This window comes from Tyto alba, unplaced genomic scaffold (assembly GCF_018691265.1).
Source record: "Tyto alba isolate M040663 unplaced genomic scaffold, T.alba_DEE_v4.0 Super-Scaffold_22, whole genome shotgun sequence".
Classification (NCBI taxonomy): domain Eukaryota; kingdom Metazoa; phylum Chordata; class Aves; order Strigiformes; family Tytonidae; genus Tyto; species Tyto alba.
In genome coordinates this window covers 32,740,907-32,763,877 of record NW_024881296.1, presented here as the reverse complement: position 1 = coordinate 32,763,877, position 22,971 = coordinate 32,740,907, and the positions used below count along the sequence as shown (strand labels likewise).

General features: G+C 39.3%; 1 protein-coding gene across 14 annotated transcripts in view; it reads right to left on the bottom strand.

The window, feature by feature from the left end:
- Positions 1–22,971, bottom strand: part of PTPRK (protein tyrosine phosphatase receptor type K) — a 421,849-nt gene that overhangs the window by 166,868 nt on the left and 232,010 nt on the right. For all 14 annotated transcript variants that reach the window (XM_042795850.1, XM_042795838.1, XM_042795840.1 and 11 more), the window contains exon 7: positions 4,329–4,622. In XM_042795850.1, coding sequence (XP_042651784.1) covers positions 4,329–4,622 — 294 coding nt within the window. The remainder of the gene's footprint in view (positions 1–4,328; positions 4,623–22,971) is intronic.

Sequence of the window (22,971 nt, the reverse complement as noted above, 5' to 3'; positions counted from 1 at the left end):
GTGTATTTTATTTTCAAAATTAACAAATGTGCTAATTGTAACCAAACATTCATTGCTTGAAAAAGGCAGGCAGAAAGCAGCCCAGCTCCCAAGCCTTCAACTGCAGGCACTCATATGCCAGCACTGCACCGCTGAACCAGCCTCTCTGCTACTGTGCCTTGAGGCTGACTGTTACCGATAGCTGGGTCTCTGTGACAGATAATGATTTTGAACAATAAAGAAGAAAAAAAAAAAAAAAACTAAAAAAAAGAAAAAAGAATAATAATATCATAAATATATATGGTTCCATTCTCAGCTCTGATAAAGCTACAAAGCTCCCCCTCTCCCTTACTCATTTTATTATCAAAACCAAATAATACAGGCAACAGTTTACTCAAATCAAGCCGTTTGGAAAAAACTGAAAAAACACAGGAGTCTTTCTCCAACTGCTCTACAGTTCTTCGGGTTTTAGTGGAAGTCACACCCTTGCACTGAACGTCAGTGAAGTAGGAGCAAGCAGTTCCACTGTGTACATATATTAAGCTCTGGACAGGCTGAACTATTGACCTCCTTTGCCACTAAAATATCAGTTAATCATAAAACTGAGCTGTGAGCTGTTACTTGGAAGCAGCAGCCAATGTAAGAGAATAACTTCTAACATACAGTTGAAAAAGAAGGCTAACTGGACAATTTTAGATTACTACATTTTCTACACCCTCCTCCAAAGGAAAGGCAATCACAGCTCAGAGGATACGCTCAGGACAACACACCCCAAAGACACAGAAAACAGCCTTAAGGAGTACTTCTGATTAAAGTGCTACCCTCTGCCTTTTGTTTTGGTTTAAAATGCTTGAGAAATTAATAATTTGAGCAGTGACACCAGGCAAGAGGTGTAGTCATACTGAAATAAAGCCCAGGTGCCCTGTGAGGATTGATGGGGAGGATGAAGCCTTCAGCATCAGCATCTTGAAATAATTTGTACCTAACCACACACAGCCAGGAACACAATGCCACGCTCAGCACCGACGTCAGCTGTGCTTAGAAATGGAAATACAAAGCATATACCCAGCTTTCAAGGCAGATAATGTCAGAAAATAATGTTTTGCTTCACATGTTTTAGTCTCACATTTAAAAACGTTCAGTGGTTTCACGTATTTGGACTGCTCAGCACTATCTTTAATTGCAGACTGATGAAACAACATGCAAGTTTTCTAGCAAAATGCCATCACTCAGCTTCAGCGGAGGACAAGTACCTGGGAAATGTCGGGTAGACAAACAGGCTGTCGGAGGACTTTTAACTCGTGGAAGAATTATCTCTTCATTAGAAAACAATTTTGTTTGGCATTAGCAGAATCATTTACTAAATGAGTCACCAAACACTGGGTTTGCTATAAGGAAGATGGAAAATGATCTAAATACCTAATAATAAAAGTGCATGTCTGTTTCCGAATAAGTACAATCACTGCTCCTATCATTCAGAAGTAGGATACATCTCCAGCAAAGCACAGGCCAACTGGTCAACAATATGTCATTAAGAAATGTCATGAAATTATAAATATTTAATGAATTATGGAAAAAATAATTTTCAATCTTCATTTGAAAACAATGCTATTATTTGCTTAGATCTTAAATAAACAGAAAGCAGAATACTAACTTATTCTTACTGATGTGTCAGTGAGTTTGCTACTGCTGTTACTTCAAATGTAAACATTAAAAACTCATCAGATCAACGTTTGCTAATGTGTTCTTTTTAATCTGTATAGAGAGCAGTCAAACTTCATGTCAAAAAGTCATTTATTTCCTGCCACTCCATTTGACACTAAGCAGATAATCAATTATAACTTGTTTCAGAATTTGAACTAATACATACAAAAGTTATAGAAAGACAAAATTGACAAAAAACATCGATAGAAAAGAGAGTATCTGTCTGAAAAATAAGTGATCTTGTCAGAAACAGGAATAATTGAAGAAACTCCAGAAAGAAGACATTGCTGCAGAGATGTCATCTAATATAGCACAGTAAATCACCTGCCAGTCACTCATACAATACCAGCAGCAGAGGCTGCAGGGTGAGATATTCCATTATTAGCTTTACCTTTTCTTATAAATCTTCTCTTTGGAAGAGATTAATTTTTATGTTTATAGTTTGCCTTTTATGAGCAAAATATTTGAAAAAAAAAAAAAACATATTGACTTGGGCTTGCAGTTGTCTTACAGAAGCCTTGGGGGAACGCTGTGGAAAAGGAAGGTCTGTCTTCCTCTCCCAGACAGGTGAGGAGGCAGCAGGGCGACCCGTGCTCAGTCCGGTGCCGCCCCTGACTCATCCCCGATGCTGGGCACAATCCTTCAGACTCCAGAAGCTGTTGCTGACTCATCTTTTTCTAACTGAAACTGGTTAATAGTAACATTTATTCGCCTTTGCTTTCATGGAGTAAGAACCACCAGTCTTACTGCAAGGTAAACAGCTCGACATTTTATCATTATTAAAATAATATTGTCACGGAAGTTCAGATTTTTCAAGTTTGGTTTTTTTTTTTTAAATAATATTGTCACGGAAGTTCAGATTTTTCAAGTATTTTTTTTTTTTTTTTATCTGTTTCATTTCATAGTGGATTAAATTGAGCTGAAAATTTGTCTCAAGCCAGACTAGATTTTGGTGTTATATATGTGAGTGTTAAGTTAAAAACAAATTAAAAATAAGATCACACCCTAAATGACGTCATTTCCCCTAACTGGCTTCTAAAAATACATCTCATAAATCATGACTTCCTTTCTTTTCCCTTCCTATTAAAAAGCTTTAGTCTGTCACAACCTGGGTAAATGAAATTATATTTTTTTGAGCACTGGAAAAAAGAACCTGAACATTTGGGATTTGTTAGTCTCAACTCAGCCTCTTTAAAACAGAAGCTGTTTTCAAATTCCTACTTTTTCAGAACAATGCCTAAACCAATTCAGTACAATAAATCAGTGCTTTAACCTTACTTAGATCTAACGACTGTCATCTTAACTGAGATGGACACAGGGATCTTCTTACTTCACAGGAAAGAGACTATATTATAAATAAGATCACAAATTAGAAAAAATGCCTTCAGTTTAGTCTTGCTCCAGCTGTGTGCCTCAGCTTCCAACAGTACTGTGCCCAATTTCAAAAAAGACTGTCTGGGATTCATATCTATTGACCTAGTTTGCTTGAAGCTCTCGCTTCTGATCCAGATTCCAAACCTCTTCATTAAGTAAATAAAATGAGTGGTCATCCTTGCTTAGATGGGAACTCGAAGAGCTGTCCCACTGAGGTTTATCACCAACTTGTGAAAAAAAATATATTTCATTTATAATTCTGTTTTATATATGAACACATATACATGACATGTGGATATCTGCAACTGCAGCTCTTCTTTTTCATTATTTTAATGCAGTTTTGAATAGATGGTTATCAGCACTCTTTTGCTAAATCTTATATACTGCAAACTTTAAAATACTGTTCAGGACTCAAAAGTCCTGAGATTAGGGAAAAAAAAACCCCATGATTTAATTTCTGTTTATTTGCCTCCCAGTCTGATGTTCAAATCCGTAATTTTTCTCCTCTGCAACTACAAGATGTAGGTATTATCTTTCTTCTTATGAAAGCTGAGATTAAAATAACTTTAAGTAGCTTTAGAAGGAACAGCATATAGCACACATTGGCAGTGCTTAATCTTCTTGGTCTTGGATATGCAGGGGCACTCTAAAAAACCAGAAGCAGACTGCAGGATTCAGCAGCACATAATTTTGGTGGTGATAGCCAAAAATGGAGAAAAACACTGTATTAATATTTGCGATCGTATTTTAGTACTTAGAGATTTTAGTAGTTGTATTTTAGTTCTTAGAGATTCTGGCATATCTGCCTGGAAAAAGAAAAATTATGCAGAAGTACACTACATTTTCAGTAAAATTCTATTTCTTAAACAGATTTTTTTCTTCCCCCCCGCCATGAAAATTCCTTTATGTGCAAGTTTACTTAAAATATGAGTGAAAATATGAAGGTGAAAAAACAGGCAGTTTGTCCCTTCCAGAAATGATGATTTCTCCTTCCCTGCATGAGGAGAAACAAAATGTTTTCTTAGCTTTCTAGCATCCCAGCTCCTAAGCTACCCTCCCAGGGTTAGCAAACAGCAACGCAGACAGCGCCAGGCAAAGCAGGGGACACAGCAAATCCTGACGGACCCAGTCACCTGGGGATCCCCTGTGGGTGCCAAGTGAACCCTTAAGTTCTGCTCCAAGCTAATTAAGAGCCAACAAGCCCGCCAACCGTTTAAATCATTCAATGAATAGTTTTGCCTGCTTGCTCGTTCCACCAAAGCAGCACTCACCGGCACATTTGGTCCTGGTGATGAGCGGCGGCCCTGGCTGTCCAGTCCCACCTTCGCCCGGCCTGGTGAGCAGGACCCGAATCTCGTATTCAGTGTCGGGGTCCAAGTGCCAGAGCTTGTAAGTCGGTGCGTTGACAGCGTGGGTTTCAGTCCAGGTCCCAGATGTCATCCTGTACTCCACTTCTTTCAGGATAATGGGTCCGTCCCCAATGATTGAGTTAGCGTTCAGCTGAATGAGCAAGTACGTGGGCCCAACGCCCAGCAGCTGCGGCGGTGCTATCGGCCGAGGTGGCTCTGTAGGGGAGACCAAACAGAAATAATCCAGTGATAAAATGAAAGCTGGAAAGACTATTAAGAAGAGGGCTCTTTCCACAGAAAGTTGTCAAGTTTTCGTCAGCAAAGATTTCAAAACACAAAAGCAAAATCAAACTGACATCTATGAAGAAGAGCTGAGGAGAATTTCAGCTGATGGAAGCAAGTGGTACACCACTGGCATCTGCCCAATGCTATTTTTTCCATTTAAAAATCTCAGCTAGGGACCACATAATCCTAGTTGATTTATGTATTGCTGCTTCTTAACATTTTTCTGAAAAAAATCTGGGCTCATGCTCATTTATATCATTTACTATGGCAATAATTTGAGATTGTCAGAAACGTAACTGATTTTCTTTTATTGACAGAAGTCACATACATACTTTCTTTAAAGAAACAGTTGCAATAGCTGATAGTGTAGTCCTGCACAAAATATTCTTAAAAATTAGTACCACTGCAGTTCTTTTGAAACCTACCAGATGCAGTTATAGTAAAAGATACAGATGCCTATTACAGGCATTCAGAATACTTAGAACTGAGCAAAACTGCCTGAATGACAAAATAAAGATGTATAGCAATGACATATTTTATTCTTCAGTAACTTGCTACTGATTTAGAAGCTCAGACAATAGAATGTACGTTGCCTTTTGTCTTCCTCTGTTCTCATCTGCTTCGGCCTGCCTAAGTATTTCAACACACCTGCAAAGTGAAAAGGTAACAACGGACCAAACGCGGAGGTGAAGTCCCCCATACCCTGAGAAACGCTTAAGTAGAGAAGCAGCACATTGCCTCGGCGTGATTTATTTTAAGAAACAAATCACAAGCAACATGTACTTTTTCTAATAAAATGAATCCACTGATAAACATGGAAGGTTCACTTTCATTCCAGATGGCTCATATTTCAACTAATTTGTTTCAGTTAATTAGGCAACAAAGCTAAATTCAATGCACACAGGGGTTTCACACAGCAGCAATGCAGAACTAACAACGCGGCAACTCTGAGCAAGTGGAGGGGATCTCATGGCCAGTACATAAAAAAAAACATTTAACCCCAGACCATAAGATTTCCCTAGAGGGGGGCCCTTCTCATCACTGCTCCCCCCACCTCTCCGCACAAGAGAAGTGAAGACACAGAAGCACTGCACATATCCTGCCTCCCAGAAACGACCCCACCAGTGTCACTGGCAGAGTCCGTGGGGGGAGTGGTGATGGAAGGGCTTGCAGAGGGCCTCCAGACCTCCTTTGACATCCCACCCTCCCTGCAGGGTGAAGTTCAGCTAACGACTCCCTGGTTCTATAAGTCCAGCTGTAAAGTTTCCCCTCCGGCTACCAGAGCTGGCTCCCAACAGTGTATTTACCAGCTCTGTAAGCAACCAAGTTTCCCAAATTTTGGTACGAAAGGATTTCTTGCAGACCTTTTTCTAAATTAGCTGTGTCTCAAGCCACTTAGTTCGGAGACCAGGGAATCTGTGAACGTGCTGTAGTGGCTGCATGTGGAGGTGATTTTCTCCTCCCAGAGTGAAAAGGTGAATGCTCTAAGGTGTTCCTGTTTCTGCTTCGGGACATACAAAACTCTAGAATGTATCTCAATTAATTATTAACATGTTTTACCCTGTTTTGGCAAGAAATGTGCATATGAACTAATTTAGATCCCTACCTGCATCAAAGCTCAGAAATGCAGCTGGGCTTAATGAGGGCAGTTTATTTGCTGTGCAACTAACACATTAAATGTCAAACTAATGAATTCTAAGGTCAGTGTATATTACAGCAGAAAACATAAAACGTTGATGAGCATGATGCACTACCAACTCCGAGTTATAAACCTCTAAGACATAAGGCTATGTTTAGAAGTATACACTTTGATTAAGAGCACGATTATCACAAATAAAACCTCACATTAATGAGACTAATATACCATTTCATATTAAATTTTTATGTTAAGAGGTAAAGCAGATTCTTATATTAGCATATGCATTTTGGTTTTAAGCTCTTGAGGACAAGGAGACTTATTTATAAAGTCTCTCCCAGTTCCAATAAATTATGCATGAATTTTAATCAGTTAGCAAATGAACAAGTAATTGTTCTGCAGCATTATTAATATTCTTCATAATACAATATACTATCAGAACCAGAGGTGAGGTGCAACCAGAAATCCCAAAAGTACACTAAGTATCAACTGAAGCATGCAATCCCAATATACCGGGATAAACTTTTCTGATGTTACCCAATTAACTTTCTATTAATTATTCTCATTTGTTATTCTATAACCAGATCCATCAAATATTCCCCAATTATAATTTGAAATAACATAATTTCCTTTCATATATACAGTAACCTGAGAGTTTTATGGTTTAAAAATTGCCCTTGATAACTAGAAGAACAAAGCCATTATCAATGTTTTCAATGCCATTCCTGTAGCAAATACCACACATATCAACAATACTCCTCCTTCAGTGGGTTTTTAAACACAATTTACATCCTTCCACGAAGTGATGTTGCTGGCTTTTCACTCTAGCCAATCTGGGTCCACCTAGTAGTAAATAACACAGTTTCAGTGTCCTGAGAAAGCAGTCTGCCAAAAATTAAAAACTTCTTATATGAAGTATGAAAAAAAAAAAAAAGGAGATATGTGAAAGGGAATCCCAAAGAAAATCACCGTCTGTCCTGGTTTGGGCTGAAATAATATTCCTTTTCAGGGACTAGATGAGTGCTGTGTTTTGGATTTAGCTTTGGGTTTGGTATGAGAAGAATGCTGACAGCACACTGATGTTTTCAGCTGCTGCTGAGACTTCAAGGACTCTCCGACTCCTCATGTTCTGCCCGTGCACAAGGGCACAGGGAGCAGGGAGGGAGCACAGACAGAGCACCAGACCCAAATAGGCCAGTGAAATATTCCATATCATGGAATGTCATGCTCACTATATAGAGGAGGGGTGGTTGGGAAGGAGCTCTCTCTCTCTCTCGCTTCCGGGATTGCGATTGTGGGATCTTGGTATCTCGGGGTCGCTGGCCGGGAACGGGCTGGGGATTGGTTAGCGGGTGGTGAGAAATTACGTTGTGCATTGCCTGTTTATATATTTCGTTTTTTTTTTCCTATCATCATCATTGTTCTCGTTTTATTGCCATTATTAAACTGTTCCTATTTCAGCCTGTGAGTCTCCCTTCACCCCTCTAATTCCCTCCCCCATTCCCAGGTGGGGAGGGGGAAGGGAGGGTGACCAGCTGCGGGGGTTGGCTGCCGACCAGGCTCAAACCACGACAGCGTCTCAGAAGTTTGGACCGATCTATAAGCACTATAAAAACTGAGCTTCAGGCAAAGCCAAGTGACAGTGTTGGCATTGAGAGCCCGGATGCGGGAAGCTGTGGCTCACCCGTTACCCACCACGGCAGCCTCCCACCTGCCCGGCCCTGCCAAGGCACCCTGCCCGCCGACGGCCACTACTCAAACGCATTTTGTGACTTTCGGTCACCCACACCCCCAGGCAGGCCAGGCAGCACGATGACCTCCCTCCATCCCTTCCGCTTCCCTGGGCACTGCAACCAAACCAGGGAAATGTACCCTTTCTTTCTGCCAAAAAGACCCTTCCCCCCTCAACTATTATGAGCAGATGTGCCTAAGGCACACATTATTCCTAGCAAGCCACTCTCACTGAGCACGGTTCCCCTTTGCTCAGCCATGCACCCTCTGTGAATAGCCGTGAAGGTTCTAAACATTTTACGAAAAAATATTTCAACCCATCCACGGTTTATTAACTCATCAGTAGAAACACAATTACAACAGGTATTTAAGACATTCCCACTAAACAGTCTGGATGAAGAACCTGCATGGCGAGTTTAATTTCTTCCTTTGCTAGGCACAAAATTTAGAATTCCTTTTCCAGTATAACTGGTTTAATTACTGACTCATTTTATGACTATATTTTTTTAGCCACTGCTTAAGGGTGTTAAATCTGATGAAATCCCTTCCAGTATGCATGGCCACTAACATTTCTGAAAGACGATATAAAACGACCACTTGTACATCTGCAAAACATTAAAGAAATTACAGTATTTTAATGTATAGCATTTTGCAGCATTTGGTCATTTCTGGTTTTGACATAAAATGCCCACAGCTAAGTTAATCAAAAATTAAGACTGACATTTCATCAGTACAAAGTTCCCATTCTGCTGAGCTACTAGCAGTACATTATGCTCATATCAGTATGTATATGACATTATATATTATATGTACTGTGATATTTAGGCACCAATGACCAGAATAAGCATGCAGGAACAACCCCAGCTGTAAGTCTTCCTACAGTTAAGCAGCTGTGTCATAATATTAAATATAATATGCAAATAATTATATACTCATAGACAGAAAAAATAACCAGAAAACATCACTAATATGCATAAAACTTCCTATATTCCCCAGTAACACATGCATACTGTGTTGCTCAATACTATTTACCCAGCCTGGGTAACAATATCCCTACCATGTTGCCCTCCAAGACTAAACACCACCTAAATTTAAAATAAAGGAAGGGAGTTTCTTTAGTATCTTAGTGGTAATCATATATGGTCATATATCAGTTCAAAGCACAAAAAAAAAAAAAAAAAAAAAAAAAAAAAAATCAAAATCAAACCAGACCAGAAACCTACAAATTGTTTCACTTTGGAGGGAAAGCTGCTACTGGACACATACTTAATTAAATCTTATTTATTCGCATGAAGTCATGTTTTGCTGAGTATAATGAGTACCAGCCAAAGGAGACTGTTGCCTTGCTTACAGCAGAAGGGTTTGGGGAGGCAGGAAGGAGAGGGCTGGTCACCACACAGCCCGATCATGGAAGATAGGAGCATGTCTTCATTCTTGCCACTCTCCATCCCACCTCTGCCTCATATGGAGCCTCCACATATTAATACTCCGCATTAATAGCTTGCAAGCTCCCTCTGCCCATGCGTGCAGTGTGCTTTCCCACTGGTGACAGCATGTTCAGCCTTCTCTGTCAAATACCTTACACGGAGCTATACAATTGGTATGCTGGTGGGTTTCAAAAATTTAACCCAACACATACAAAAGGGGTGATCATAAAAAGCTTAATTCTTACAAGTATAACAAAGCATTCATTTATTAAAAGAATGCCAAGATCAGCCTTGCCCCTGCAGAAATTAAAATTGGTATGTCTTAACTACGCTACAAACTGTCAAGAAAGCAGGTAAATCAAAAGAATACAAATTTCCTTTAAAACTTTTCATAATTCAAAGCAGCAAACAAACAAATCCACATAAATACAGCTAATAGTGGATATTCCGGGGAGCACAACAGAGATGCCCCCACAAATGACTCAAGAATGACGCAGCTCCCACCTAGACCAAACCCATTTCCACTTCCAGGGAAATTTTTTGCAAAGCTGTTTCAGTATGTCTGCACATTTCTGGCCGATCCTCTCTCTGGGTATCTAGTCGAGGTTCGGTGCCTGACCCACACTGGCTAGGCAGAGCTAGAGCACAGTCTTTGCTGTACGAAGTCCCCCCGGGGACCAGGGGCCCCAGGGAACGCAGTCTGAGACACCCAAGGCACAGAGGCCAAGTGGAAGATCCGTGCTTGCCAGGAGCTGGACCTGTGCAGAGGCTGAGCTGGGCTCCAGACTGCACACAGAGATGTCGTGGCAAAGCTGTGTCAGAAGTCCCACGGCACGGGGCCAGAGGAGCACAGGGAGGCAGGCTGCCGATCCCACGCAACAGCTATACGGCTTCTGTGCTCTTCCTGTACTGGGAGATTACATACGGCTTTAGGGATTCACACATTATAAAAAACATTGAAAAACTAAAGAACCAGAAACATTTGTTTAAAAGTTGGAGAAAATGTATGAGATTTAGCAGAAAGAATTATGGCAGTCAAGTACTAGCAGGGAAACAAAATTCTCTGTCTTAAAAGCTGGTTAATCCAATGAAATAAAAAAAAAAAAAAAAAAAAAAAAAAGAATTAACAAGAAACAGTGTCAGAAAGCTTAAATTCAAATATGGTATTAAGGCACAAATTTAACAGTGAGAAGAGTAACTGAAGAACAAGAACTGGTAATACTGTAGGAAATTCTGCATTCTCTATCTGAGTGTTTTCAAACAAGGCTGGATCTCGCCTTATAAATTATATGTTAGGGAAAAAAAATAGATGATAACAATATGTAAGGCTCCAAAGAACTACAACTGAAAGAAATTATGCGGTTGTGAAGGTGGTCACAAAATCAGCTATGAAAAGGTTGAGGATAAAAACAAACCACAGAGACTTTCAGCACAAATACTGGGTTCTGTTTCTTTTTAGAAAAATCATTCCACATGTGGCATATCTTTAACATGAACTAGAAATATTCTCATTCAACTCGCCAAAACGGTTAGGAAGTACTGCTCTGCTAGGGAAAAAAAAAAAAAAAAAAAAAAAAAAAAAAAAAAAAAAAAAAAAATCAGAATTTAAGACAAAAAGGGTTATTTTGGGCTTGTGTCTGCCTGAAAGGACACCTGGCTGTTTTCTACGCTGACAGCAGCCTGACAAGACCTGTCGCCCTCAGCCCCAACAAAAGCTGTACTAACACAAACAGGAGGTTTTGCCAAGTAAGGGGAGAAGCATTACAGAAAGCAGTACGTGCCTGATGAGAAATTCTTCTACTAGGTTAAAAAAGCAGTTTAATGCTGGAGATTGAGGGATCCCAAGCTGAAAGCACAGATTTGACTAACAGCAGAGGTATCATGAACCTTAGTCACAGAAAACCTCTGCAGTTTCTTTTAAAATTTCCAACAAGATCTCAAGTTTTTACTTTCTCTGCATGACAGACTACACTCACAGCTCAGTCTGTCACCCTATACATGCCATCCCTAGTGAGTAGTTAGGTCCTTAATGGTTTTGCTGTATAACACGGAAGACAGATAAAAAGCCCAACAGCCCATGCGTCAAAGAGATTGCCCAAAATACTGAGGACAGTTTATTAATGGAAGTTGAGTACTCTACTGAACTTCTGAAAAGAAAGAAGGGGGGGAAAAAAAAAGAGGGGGGCGGGGGGAAAGCTGTCACTCTTCCAACTTACATTTTTCTGTATTATTAAGAACACAACTCTAGATGTACATTGGTATAAGACCTTCACACCACTAGTCAAGAATTCATGTGGGAAGTACAACAAACAAAAGTTACATCATGACAATCTTAACTAACCATGTCAAAGATGCGGACACACACACATCCTTTCTTAGAGAAATTCTGTTGTTACAGGATTAGCTCATGGGATTCTTGATTGCATATGGTATAGTGGTACTTCATTTTTCTCACCTGGGCAGCCCACCTTATTCTTGTGGCAAAGGAGGAGAGTAAGTGTAAGCTTATTCTCTGTGAGACATATTATGCATTAGCTACAGAGATTACTCCTGCCCAAAAGACAAGGTGCATCTGAAAAATGTCAGAATAAAGGAGCAGGTGCACAAGCAACTCTTCAACTGCTGGAGGGTTGCCCATGGAAAAGGGAGGGGTTGGAGTGAGAGGCATCTGCCAAAAGAGCCTTTTCTGTTCCCAGAGAGCTCCCAACCTCTTTTTCCCCTCAAGGATTTACACTTTTGTCTACCACCTTCCTACCCCTTCGGTTGGGTAGATCGTACCAGTTACACACCACCAGCTGGGCAGGAGCCACCACCGCCCCACCCATCCTCGGTCCTGTGTCTTACCTCCAAAGATACCCAGGCATGGTGGCAGTCAAAACCAGACTTCAGCAAGGTGAGGTCAGCTGCAGGCAGCGCATGTTGCACAGGCTGCAGGAGGGCACACTTGTTTAAACCAGCTCAGTGTTACCAGTGTAACACTCAAAATAACACAGAGACATCTCAAAGGAGTTTCAGAATCACCTCCTCTGCTCCAAGACCGAACACTGGTCATAGATTCATACAATAAAAACCCCACCAGCTGCAGGCCTTTGGAATTCTCACAAGTCTTGCCTGTTCTTCAAGTTTAATTAATATTTCCCTAAGCCACTACTTGGCTTCTCTGTTTATTCATAAACTCATTCACCATTTTTGCAAGTTTGTTTGTTTGTTTTCCCCAATGGTCAAAAAGTTGTCTCTGCTCATCAAGTTTAACTCATTTTAACAGCTGCTTTACTTTTCTACATTGTTATTTTTTTTTCCAATAGAAAAGTTTCTATTGCTCGCACCTTTTCCTTCTGTAGACAACTTGGAGGAAGCATTTATGGTGGGTTCCTGCTGCTTATGCAAGTTAAGAACATCTCCCCCCAAAAGTATACTGAAGAGAAAGCAACAAAAAAAAAAAAAAAACAAAACTTGCCAGCAAATAACTGATTACAACATACTAGACCATGTAATGATTTCATGCAGAAAATCTTGTAGAAATCAGCAGATTTTTACAGTTCAGTGTTCCAAGCCTCCCTTTATATTAAAAAAAGAAAAAAAAAAAAAAAATAGAAGCTAATCTGGATTTACCTCAGCTGCTGTCCTGAGACCATAAGTGATGGTAACCACATAGAGAAACTTGAATAGCTTGTGATCTAGTATTCTGCCACAAATATTTTTCTCTAGCTTTTTTTTTTTTATTTTCAATGATGTTTATGAAGACTTAATTCCTGTGACTCCAGAAACATTCTCTCTGTGACTTTAAGATACAATTTATCACAACTGTTCAGTATCTGGCACTAGTTGCTAGTCTTGAGGTTGAGATATAACACCTACAAAATGTTACATTTTAATTAAGAGAGTTAGTTGTCTGGAACAAAAGAACTCATTCTAAGCAATAGCTTAGTGACCAGGTCATATGAAGTGATTTATCCAACTCACTTCAGAGAGTCAGCAGGACCATTTTTATTGTCTTTTATTACTTGGAATGGAAAAACTGAAAGAATCTGTTTTAAGCAAATGTTCAAAATAAATATCTATAACAGTAAGATTCGGGTTATTACCTAGAGAATCAGTTACTGAAGAAAAACTAACAAAACCAGAAATGGCAAATTGAACAGCAAGCTCACAATGCTGGCTTAGGTAGGATACTGACATATTTCACCATAATAACTCTAATTTTGGGTCTGCAAGGGGGGATACTCTGTCACAAGCTCACCTCAAACTACTGATTTATCTTTGAGCACCTGCCCAATATATCAAGTTTGTGTGGTAAGTACAAAGTCTGCAAGCTGATGCAGCTAAAATGTGTAAGTGACATGGCAGTTACTGACCACCTTAAGTGCTGAAATAAGAATTATTTCAACAGTGAAAACTGCTAACTTCTGCATAGTGATATTATATCCTATGCATCACTGTGGCATTTTATTCACCTTGATTTGAAACACTACTGCATTCATTTTATTATCTTCCTTTAAATAAAAGGAACAGTGTGCAGCTTTAGCATTGTCAGCAGAAACCGTAAACAAGGTTAAGTTCAGGTCCAGCTTACATGTTAAAAAAAAAAAAACAAACCAGTCTTTCTAAAAATTGGAGCATGTCATTCATCTACACAATTTATGAACAAAACACATACCTACTTGAATGACAGTAGTCCATGCTACTCTGGAAACCAATTAGAAGAGTATGACATATTTTGTACAAAAGATTGCATTATGTTAAAGACATTTATGCAGTACACTCCTACAGGAAAAATGAATACATGTAAGAAAAAGAGGTGTCTGAAATGAGAACACATTAAAATCTTGAAAGAGAGGTGTCTGCAATAAGAACACATTCAAATCTTAAAAAAAAAAAAAAAATTAAAAATTTAAAAGAGCTTAGTATAAATGAGTCAGTTATAGAAATGTCTCAGACAAAGACCTCAAAGACCTGTCCACAATGACTTCATTATCCACACACATCAATAATTCCCTTGAGATCTCAACATTGAGATTATTGTTGGAAATAAATATTTTATCTGCATAATTGTCAGGAACTAGCAGGTTAAGAACAAAATTGAATTCCTTCTTCAAAAATTGGTACTTCCCAGGAAAGAATTACTCTCAACTCTACAAGGCTTTGCAATGGGTTATTTGACAATACTGCATTCTGTATGCACATCCACATGCTGTCAATGATGAGAAGGAATAAAACTAGAGATTAGGGAAAGAGTGCCTGAAGGAGGGAAAAATATTATTTTAGGGATTCTAGGGCTTTCTTTTACATAGTTATATAATGAGAATGTAATTTTCTTTTTTCTTCCTGCTTCTCAAGGATTTTGATTTTTTTTTTTAATTTCAAGTTTGAACTGACCCAATAAACTGATATTGCAAAGGTTTTTGCACTGTTTTATCTGTCGGTGCTACAGTCACACTCACATTCAGTTTACTGTCTAAGCAAACTAAGCGCAGAAACTTTCCGATGGATGAGTGTTACAGTGACATTTTTATAATCGAACTCGTAAGTTCAAACACCCTGCAACAAAACTAGAGAACTAGAGCATTTCAATAGAAATCAGTGACTAAAAAAAAAAAAGGGGGGGGGGGGGGGGGGAAGATAAAGAGAAAAAAAACCTAACGTAGATTTACGCTTTACTAGCTCCACATCTCTATAAAACTTGAAAGCTAAAAATCTCACCCAGTCAGTGCTGCTGGAGTCCAGTGACAGGCATCTTCCCTGCATGCATAAGGCTATCAATAAAGACTTGGAATTACCCACACACGGCCCAGTTACACTTCTTAGGTCAGGTGGAGCTTTCTTCAACTGATGACACGACTGTGCCACCTCCCTGCGTAGCAACTGACCTCCTCTGCTGGGCTGTTTGCCCGTCCTGGGAGACTGTTGTATGTCTCACTTTGGAGACACATTATATCCAGCCAGCACTAATCCAAATTTTTATCATCAGCTTTCCTACATGCCTTTTCGATGGCAGAGAAAAATGTTTCACATGCTATTGGGACACCACCATGGCCAAGGTAGAATTCAAAACTGTATCATGCTCCTTAAGTGCAATGAGCTGTACACATCACTGTACCAGAAGGGTACTGAAATATAAAGTACCTGCAGCTGAGAGAAATAGCTGGCATGGCTTTGGTTTCCAAGCATTTACAGTTTTATTTAATAGCAATTACAGAAACTTCAAGCATGTAAGAGGGAAGTCATGGATGGACACCTCACCTTCTCAGCCCTCCCCATCTTCTGTAATATACCTGCTCACCTGAGATACCTTTAGAATTCCCAGAACTGCTCACTGCCATGTAGTACCTGGTCAGGTTTTTAAGGCTGACAGACAAGTGCCTGAAAGCTGTTTGCATACCTACAGGGCTATGTGTCAAAGCATTTGCTTGGGGCTGCTCCTACCCCACCACCCTACACTGTTCTCTTTCAACTTTACCTGCCCAGCAGAACCCTGGGGTTCATCTAGGCAGCCCCAGACTCTCCTCCTGTGTCTCTGTGTCTTTCTATTTCTGGTTATTTGATCCATCAAATTAAGTAAGTTATGTACTTTAAAGACTGATTTTAAAGTAAGTATTATTAACCAGGGAGGGAGGGAGGAAGGAAGGAAGGGAGGGAGGGAGGAAGGAAGGAAGGAAGGAAGGGAGGCAGGAAGGAAGGAAACAGATAAATAATGTCTCCCTTCTCCCAAGTTTTCTCAGGTATCCCATTTCATTGATGTTAAAAGCTTTCTGTCAGCACCTCAATACTATCATCAAAGGAACAAGGGATACAATTTAGTATCTGGGTTACACATTAATGATTATCTAGGGATTTTGTGTGTGCTCAGATTATTCAAGTCTATGGGGAAAAATGACAGAATCCATCACTTCTGAGCAAATTTATTTCTGAGGGACTGTTTCCTTGCTCAAATCCTTCTATTTCTATTCATAACCTTTTTCAAGACACATTTAGATGTTCCCACCAGGAATGTCTTTGCATTTCTTATTACAGCATGCCCAAATATTTCTTGCCAAAAATGCCAGAAGGCAGCCCACTGGAATGACAGAGAAGGGGACTAATTTTAGGAAGGACTGAGATACCTCCCTCAATCTATGCAATGAACCAAGAGAAACCAAAATGGAAACCCACTTGGTTGATTTTTACACCACAGTTTCACATCACAGATGTGAATTACACATCATCTAACTCCTACTTGAAAGGACAACCCTGCTCCTCCACTTCCCACCATGTGCCGCTTGAAGTGCCACTCATCTACTCTACATCCAGGGCAGTTTCGGTTTAAAACTGATCTTGAGGGTGGGTGTGTGGAGGAGTGGGTGGGGTGAGTGGGTGTATGTGGAGATTTCTTGCTTCCCCAGGTCTCTGAAGCAGCTCCCAGTGCCTTCAGACCAGAGCCAGTGTCAGCACAGAAGCAGAGGCACAAGTCCAGGTGCTTGAGAGAGAGAAAAAGGGAGGGCAAGGATTCCGACTGCCTTTTCAGCATATGCTGGCCATTACATCTGCTTAGCTTTATCTGGAAAGCAACCTCCAGGAAGGGGGCAGGGCAGGGGGGAGGAATAGCCAAAAGGAATCAACATCCTTGCCACATAACCTAGACAAGACGGTAAGAAATACCTATGAAGTGAAGGGAATAGGTAACAAAGCAGCTGCTCACCTTCTCGTTGCCAAATAGAATTTGACTGTGATGAAAAGCCTGAAAGAGCTTTCTAGAAAAACAAACCGGAACAAAACTCCTCACCACTTCTTCTGCATGCTAATAAGAAACACATTATGATAGAGATTTCTATAAAGGAATGAACAGAAGATAATGAATTTGTTTAAGAGTTTTGATAATGCCATGAAGTAGAAATGGAGGAGTGAAGTTGGTGATGAAATTCTAACATAGTCAATGGAGAGGGATGGCCATTTCATTTATATCATGAGAACAGCTTCACTTCTGAGAGGCCGAGTTGGTTCAAGGGCTTTTTTTCAGCTGGTGCAACAAAAATGGGGAATGAGAATATTTGCCTTTGAAAAAAAGCATCACAACTAGGTTATGGAAAATAGGATAACTTTTGACCTAAAAAGCATTTAGAGTGGTTTTACTGGCATATTTTCGTAATCTACTTTTCAGGTGGGGCTGTTCTGTTAAAGAGTTTGAAAATGTGTATATTGTCAAGTACGATAGCGTTGCTATGAAGAGGGTGTCCCTGTAACTAAATTGACAGCCAGTGCATTGAATCCCAAATTCACTACAGGACATTAAAGCATAGACAGCTTAAAAATGAGTATGTGCATTAGATGATTTGGATTATAAACATCTGTTCTGAGGAATAGTTTGTAGAAGCTTGTTATGAGTTAATAATATCCTATTATCTTTTTCTTGTTGCAACAAAGATTCAAAGTATCAATATGACAAAAAACTACCAATCTTTTACTCTGGAATAGCAACTCCCTGAGTACAGTAACAGAGTCTAAAATTTGCATCTTATTTCTACTGGCACAAACATTTACTTTTCTGCAGTAGTATTTATGTGATTAGTGTGATCACTTAGACTGGGAAAAATCTAACTAGGAAGTCACCAATTTCTTTCTGGTCTCATGAGAAATAGACCCATTCAACCATAACCTAACTGGACAATCAATAAAAGCCTGCTCAGGTGTCCGTAGATCTACAGCACAACTAATACACAGTGCTCAATATTCACACATTATCAATTAAGAGTTAACTGTACCTTAAAATATGAGTTGCATATCATATCTGTACCACTCATCTGAGTCAGAAGCTCTTGCACTTGAGTTTGTAGAAACACTCTCTCAAAACAAATGGACAACATGGTGGAAGACCCCTGGGGAAGATTGGCTTTGAAATCCAGTCTGCACTTCCACTGGGCAGCAGGATGGGGCAACATTTTCATGTTATTTAACTACTTATTAAATATTGTGCTCATCACCTAAAGAGTACCATCCTGAACAGTCCTCCAGATCTGCCTGTTTATGTCGAGGCATCTGACAGCTTATGACTAGGTTTCAGTAAAGGGCAACATTGGTGACTGAAATCATGGAACACCCCCGATATGAGAAACAGCAGAGTAGGGTAGAGATCTTCATGTTGGCAAAGAAATGATCTAGGGGTAATACTGTGACAGAGCTCTACAAAAATCACACCCCAGAGATGTCAGGATTCAATTAATCTTCACCTTTTCCAATATAGCAAATATAGATCATCAAGTGAAACTAGCAGAAGGCAGCCTCAAAAATAAAGAAGAAAGGAAGGGGTCTTCATATGAAAAAAGGTAGCAGCCTCATTGCCAGATGGTGCTGTGGGCAAATGAAGGTTATCTCTTACTAATCAGACAACAACCATGCTCAGCACCATTGCTGAAAGGAATCAAGATGCTGAGACGGTGTCAGGGAAAATGTCATGTATACTTATTAAGCTCTTTCTCCTCCCGAGAAGGCCTCCTCTGGCCACTGCTTAAGAATCCTGATTTAGTTGGATCCTTGGTTTGAACAGCTGTGATTGTCTCTTGTTGTGCTTCTGTATTCTGTTAATCTGTCTCTATTTAAATTCAGCAATTTTTGATACTGAGTGGCTGAACTGAAGACAGGGATATCAAATATGGGGCAAGACAAATGACAATTTTTATACACTGCCTTAATTCAGGAAACTGAGCTGGTTCCCACCTCATCATAGCTTTAATAGCTGAAATAAACTATGCTTCTATAACAGTCAAATTAAAAGAAAAATTTCATTCTTTTTTCTACCTTATCTTAACCACTCTCAGTTATCTTATTAATTTTTTGATGAGCAAACCTGAGAATGTATAGCTTCTTATTCTACTACTGCATGTTTTTATTCTTGAATATAATGCTAATCAATGTCTTTTCAGGCTGAGCTAGCACACTGAAAGTTCAGTAACTAGCCTTGTGTATTCACATAAGAAGGGCAAACAAAATAAACAATACAGAAACATTGAGGAGAGAAGAAATTACTAGGGCAGAAATTGTACAATACAGCTTTCCTCTCCAAATACAAGATCCACTGCTATCAATACTGTTTATAATCATATACACCATTATGGAGATTGTGACCTTCAAAGATTAAACCACGTTATTTATTAAATTCAGATCACCTGTGCATACAGGCACTTTGTCTAAGACCGTGTTTGCTGGTTCTGCATGTTGAACCAAGCTGCTAAGAGCACGTTACAATAGTACTTGGAGACAAAAATAAATCAGATGCCACCACATAACCAGTTAAACAAATAGGAACAGTACCTTAAAGAAGCCGCTACATTTTACATAAGTATTGGTAACAAAAGCATGTAACCAAGGGGAAAAATGTTGCAACATTTGATGAACAAGCTCTGTTGGCCACAGTACACAAAGTTAGTAGCACTTCTTCAAGAATTTTAAGTACTTTTCATGAAGACATGATTCTTCCTGACAGATCCCAAAGTCCCGCCTCAAACTTTTGATGTTTGAGTGTTCTTTGAATGATTTTGCTTGTTTTTAAATAATTGCAAGTACGAGGAAACCCCTCTTATGGGACTCACTACCCTTTCAATAAATGTGGTCTCAGGAAAAAAAAAAAAAAAAGCAGTTCTGTCAACTCAGAGGACTGGTGAAGTTGACCCACTGAACTCTGTTTAGGCTTCTACCTCTGGATCCAAATAATTATCTTGCCTGCTTTCCAGAAAGACTCTGACTGTTATTCACCCTCCTCCCTACCCTGCAAAGGGAATGGCAAGATGGGTTTACAGAAACATCCAGAATAGATGCAGATAACTTTTTCCCAAGCATAACATGCCACAACGCAGAATTTTGACATTTTAAAAAAATCACCTAAACCTTCCCCTTTTTATTTAAAACAGTTTTTCCTTCCAAAATTCACTTGAGTTTTACTTTAAGAAGTTAAATGGTTTGGGCACTGAACTGAGAAGTCAGCAATCAGCTAGATGTGTATCTCTAAGCTCTCCCCACTGACCTGCTGGCAACAGTCTCTTTTCCTGACTTCTGAGGCACGTCTCAGGGTGCAAATCCTTCTGCTTAGTGCTCGCATTCAGCCAGTGAAAATTCAGGGGCTAGGCGACCCTGAGCACAAAGCCAATTCTGGCTTTTTCTCCAGTCCTCAAATAATCCCTTTCTCAGGGCCACACAAGTGCAGGAAACCTATTTTATAGTTAACTTTAGTTACAGCCAAGAATATAGAGGTACCACAAACCAATCTCACACACATATTTTAAACCTTCCTAAGTGCAGAGGCTTAAAAATTGAAAACAGAATAACTCCACTTAAAAAAAAAATCTTCCTTCTCCTTGGAAATGAAATGGGCTAGATAGACTGAGGTTGGGGTTGGGTTTTTTGTGGGGGAGGAAGGGGTGGGTGTGTGGAGCAAAACACTCAATAAAAGTTGAGAGGGTTAGGGAAAAAAAAAAAAAAAAGAGTAATTCATCCAAATTCAGTTAATAGCTGCAATAAAAACCATTTACATTAGCCTTTCCAAAATGAGGTTTTGACTTTTTAGCCTAGTTGCACGTGGGGCACTAGATAATAAATAGCATGTGGCGTTCAGAGCGTAGTTCAGGCTTGTGTCTACAGCAAAGTGGCTTATTCAATCTCTCAGCATAAGGATGTTGTACATCTATTCCTCCTGTCTGACTGAACTGGAGCAAGTATTTGAGCAAAGACTTCCCATTTCCCAGAACAGCACCTTAACCTACAGGTACAGGGATTTTTAGCAGAGTCTCTACATCCTTCCTTTTGAAGCTGAACCATTTTCTGCAACACATTAAGTCGTATGTCCACCCAGAATATCAAGAAGAAAACATGGTTTTAGTTATGGGTCCATTAATGCAGCAATAATTTTATCTGCAGTGGTAGTATTTTGTGAATAGATGCATCCATCTTATCTTGTTTTCCTTAAGATACTAAGGAATTAAGAAATAAAATTACAAATAAAATCAAAGCTCATAAATACAAAGCAGTGCACATGAGGGGGGTCAGGTGGGGAATCCCTTATGGACTCTAAATCAGTATAATCAGACAGGAATAATGCCTCTGCGGGGAATTTCATGACCACGTCAGCTCGATTCAAAGGTAAGATATCAGTGATTACTAGGAACAGTACACAACAGAAAGCAGAATATCTTGTGCTATGATGTAAACTCATAATGTTCTCTCATCTAAAATAAAAGGTATAGATCTGGTCTTCCTATCTCCTCATGGATGACCTAGAATACAAGATGTAGAAAAGAGAAGTTATCAAAGACTTGGGACAACTTCTGTATGTGGGGATATTAAATAAATCTGGATTACTCCACATGAAAGAATGATGACTGAAGGAATACATGCTAGATGTTTATGAAATTACAAGTGGCATGAAAAAGATTAATACAGAATGACTTTTTTCTATTTCTTGCAGTTAAAAAAGATGGTGGATAACAATTAAAAAAAAAAAAAAAAAAAAAAGAGTAGCCTGTAGCTTCAGAGGGAAGTACTTTCTTCTCTAACTCAAGTTAACCACGGGAATTCATTGCTGCAGGATGATGGGCAAAAGCACAAGTTCAAAAATTCATAGAAGGTTCATCAAGGATATTACACATAAATATGTTGAGATATAGTCTCTGGCTTAATGAATCTTAAGCTACACATTGTCAGATGCTATATGAAGGGAGTATACTACTCTGTGCCTCTCCTATTCTTACATCTTCCCTAAGCTTATAGAGTAAACTAAGTAGATTTTTGGCCCAGAAGCAGTGTTTTCTTAAGTTGCTATCACATTCTCCAGAGGGAAAAAAAAACAAAGCAAAACAAAACAGCAGCATTCAAGTTACTGATTCAGTGTTAGACAAAGAGACAAACACGGGCTTCAGTCCATTCTAGGTAAGTACCCTCTGTATAAAACTATAAATGCTCCAACTCACCTCTTCTTTCAGGGTGTGAATGCTGCATGGCTGTATGGCCACATTTCTTTCCCGTTTTATTATAAATGATCAAGTTTCTTTTTTCTGATACTTGAATGAAAAGCTCTTGGTTTTAAAACAAAAGCTACTTTGCCAAGCTAAAGCAATATAAGCTAACCAACTGAAAAAAAGAGACTAATCTTCTGTTGATTTATATCCCTGAATAGTTAAGATAATACAGATGTAGTAAAAGAGCATAATTATGTTGTACCTGCACTAAGTCATCCTGCGTACATAATACCTCATGAAAAACTTTCTCCCATCCCATCATCCCTTTAATATGTGAGAGGAATTAAACAGCAAAGGTAAACAAAGTCAGCAGGTAAAGTAGCTTGAACTCCTTTAACCCTTCCTCTCACTGCAGATCAGTCCATGAGTATTACTGGGGCTTACAATTATTAAATATCTTAAAAGAAGATAAAATTACTACTTGTCATACAGCCTCTCCTGCCAAGGCAAAATGTTTTGCCCTGTTGTCTGCCTTTGTTTCACAGTCAGTATAAACAGTTCCCCCACTG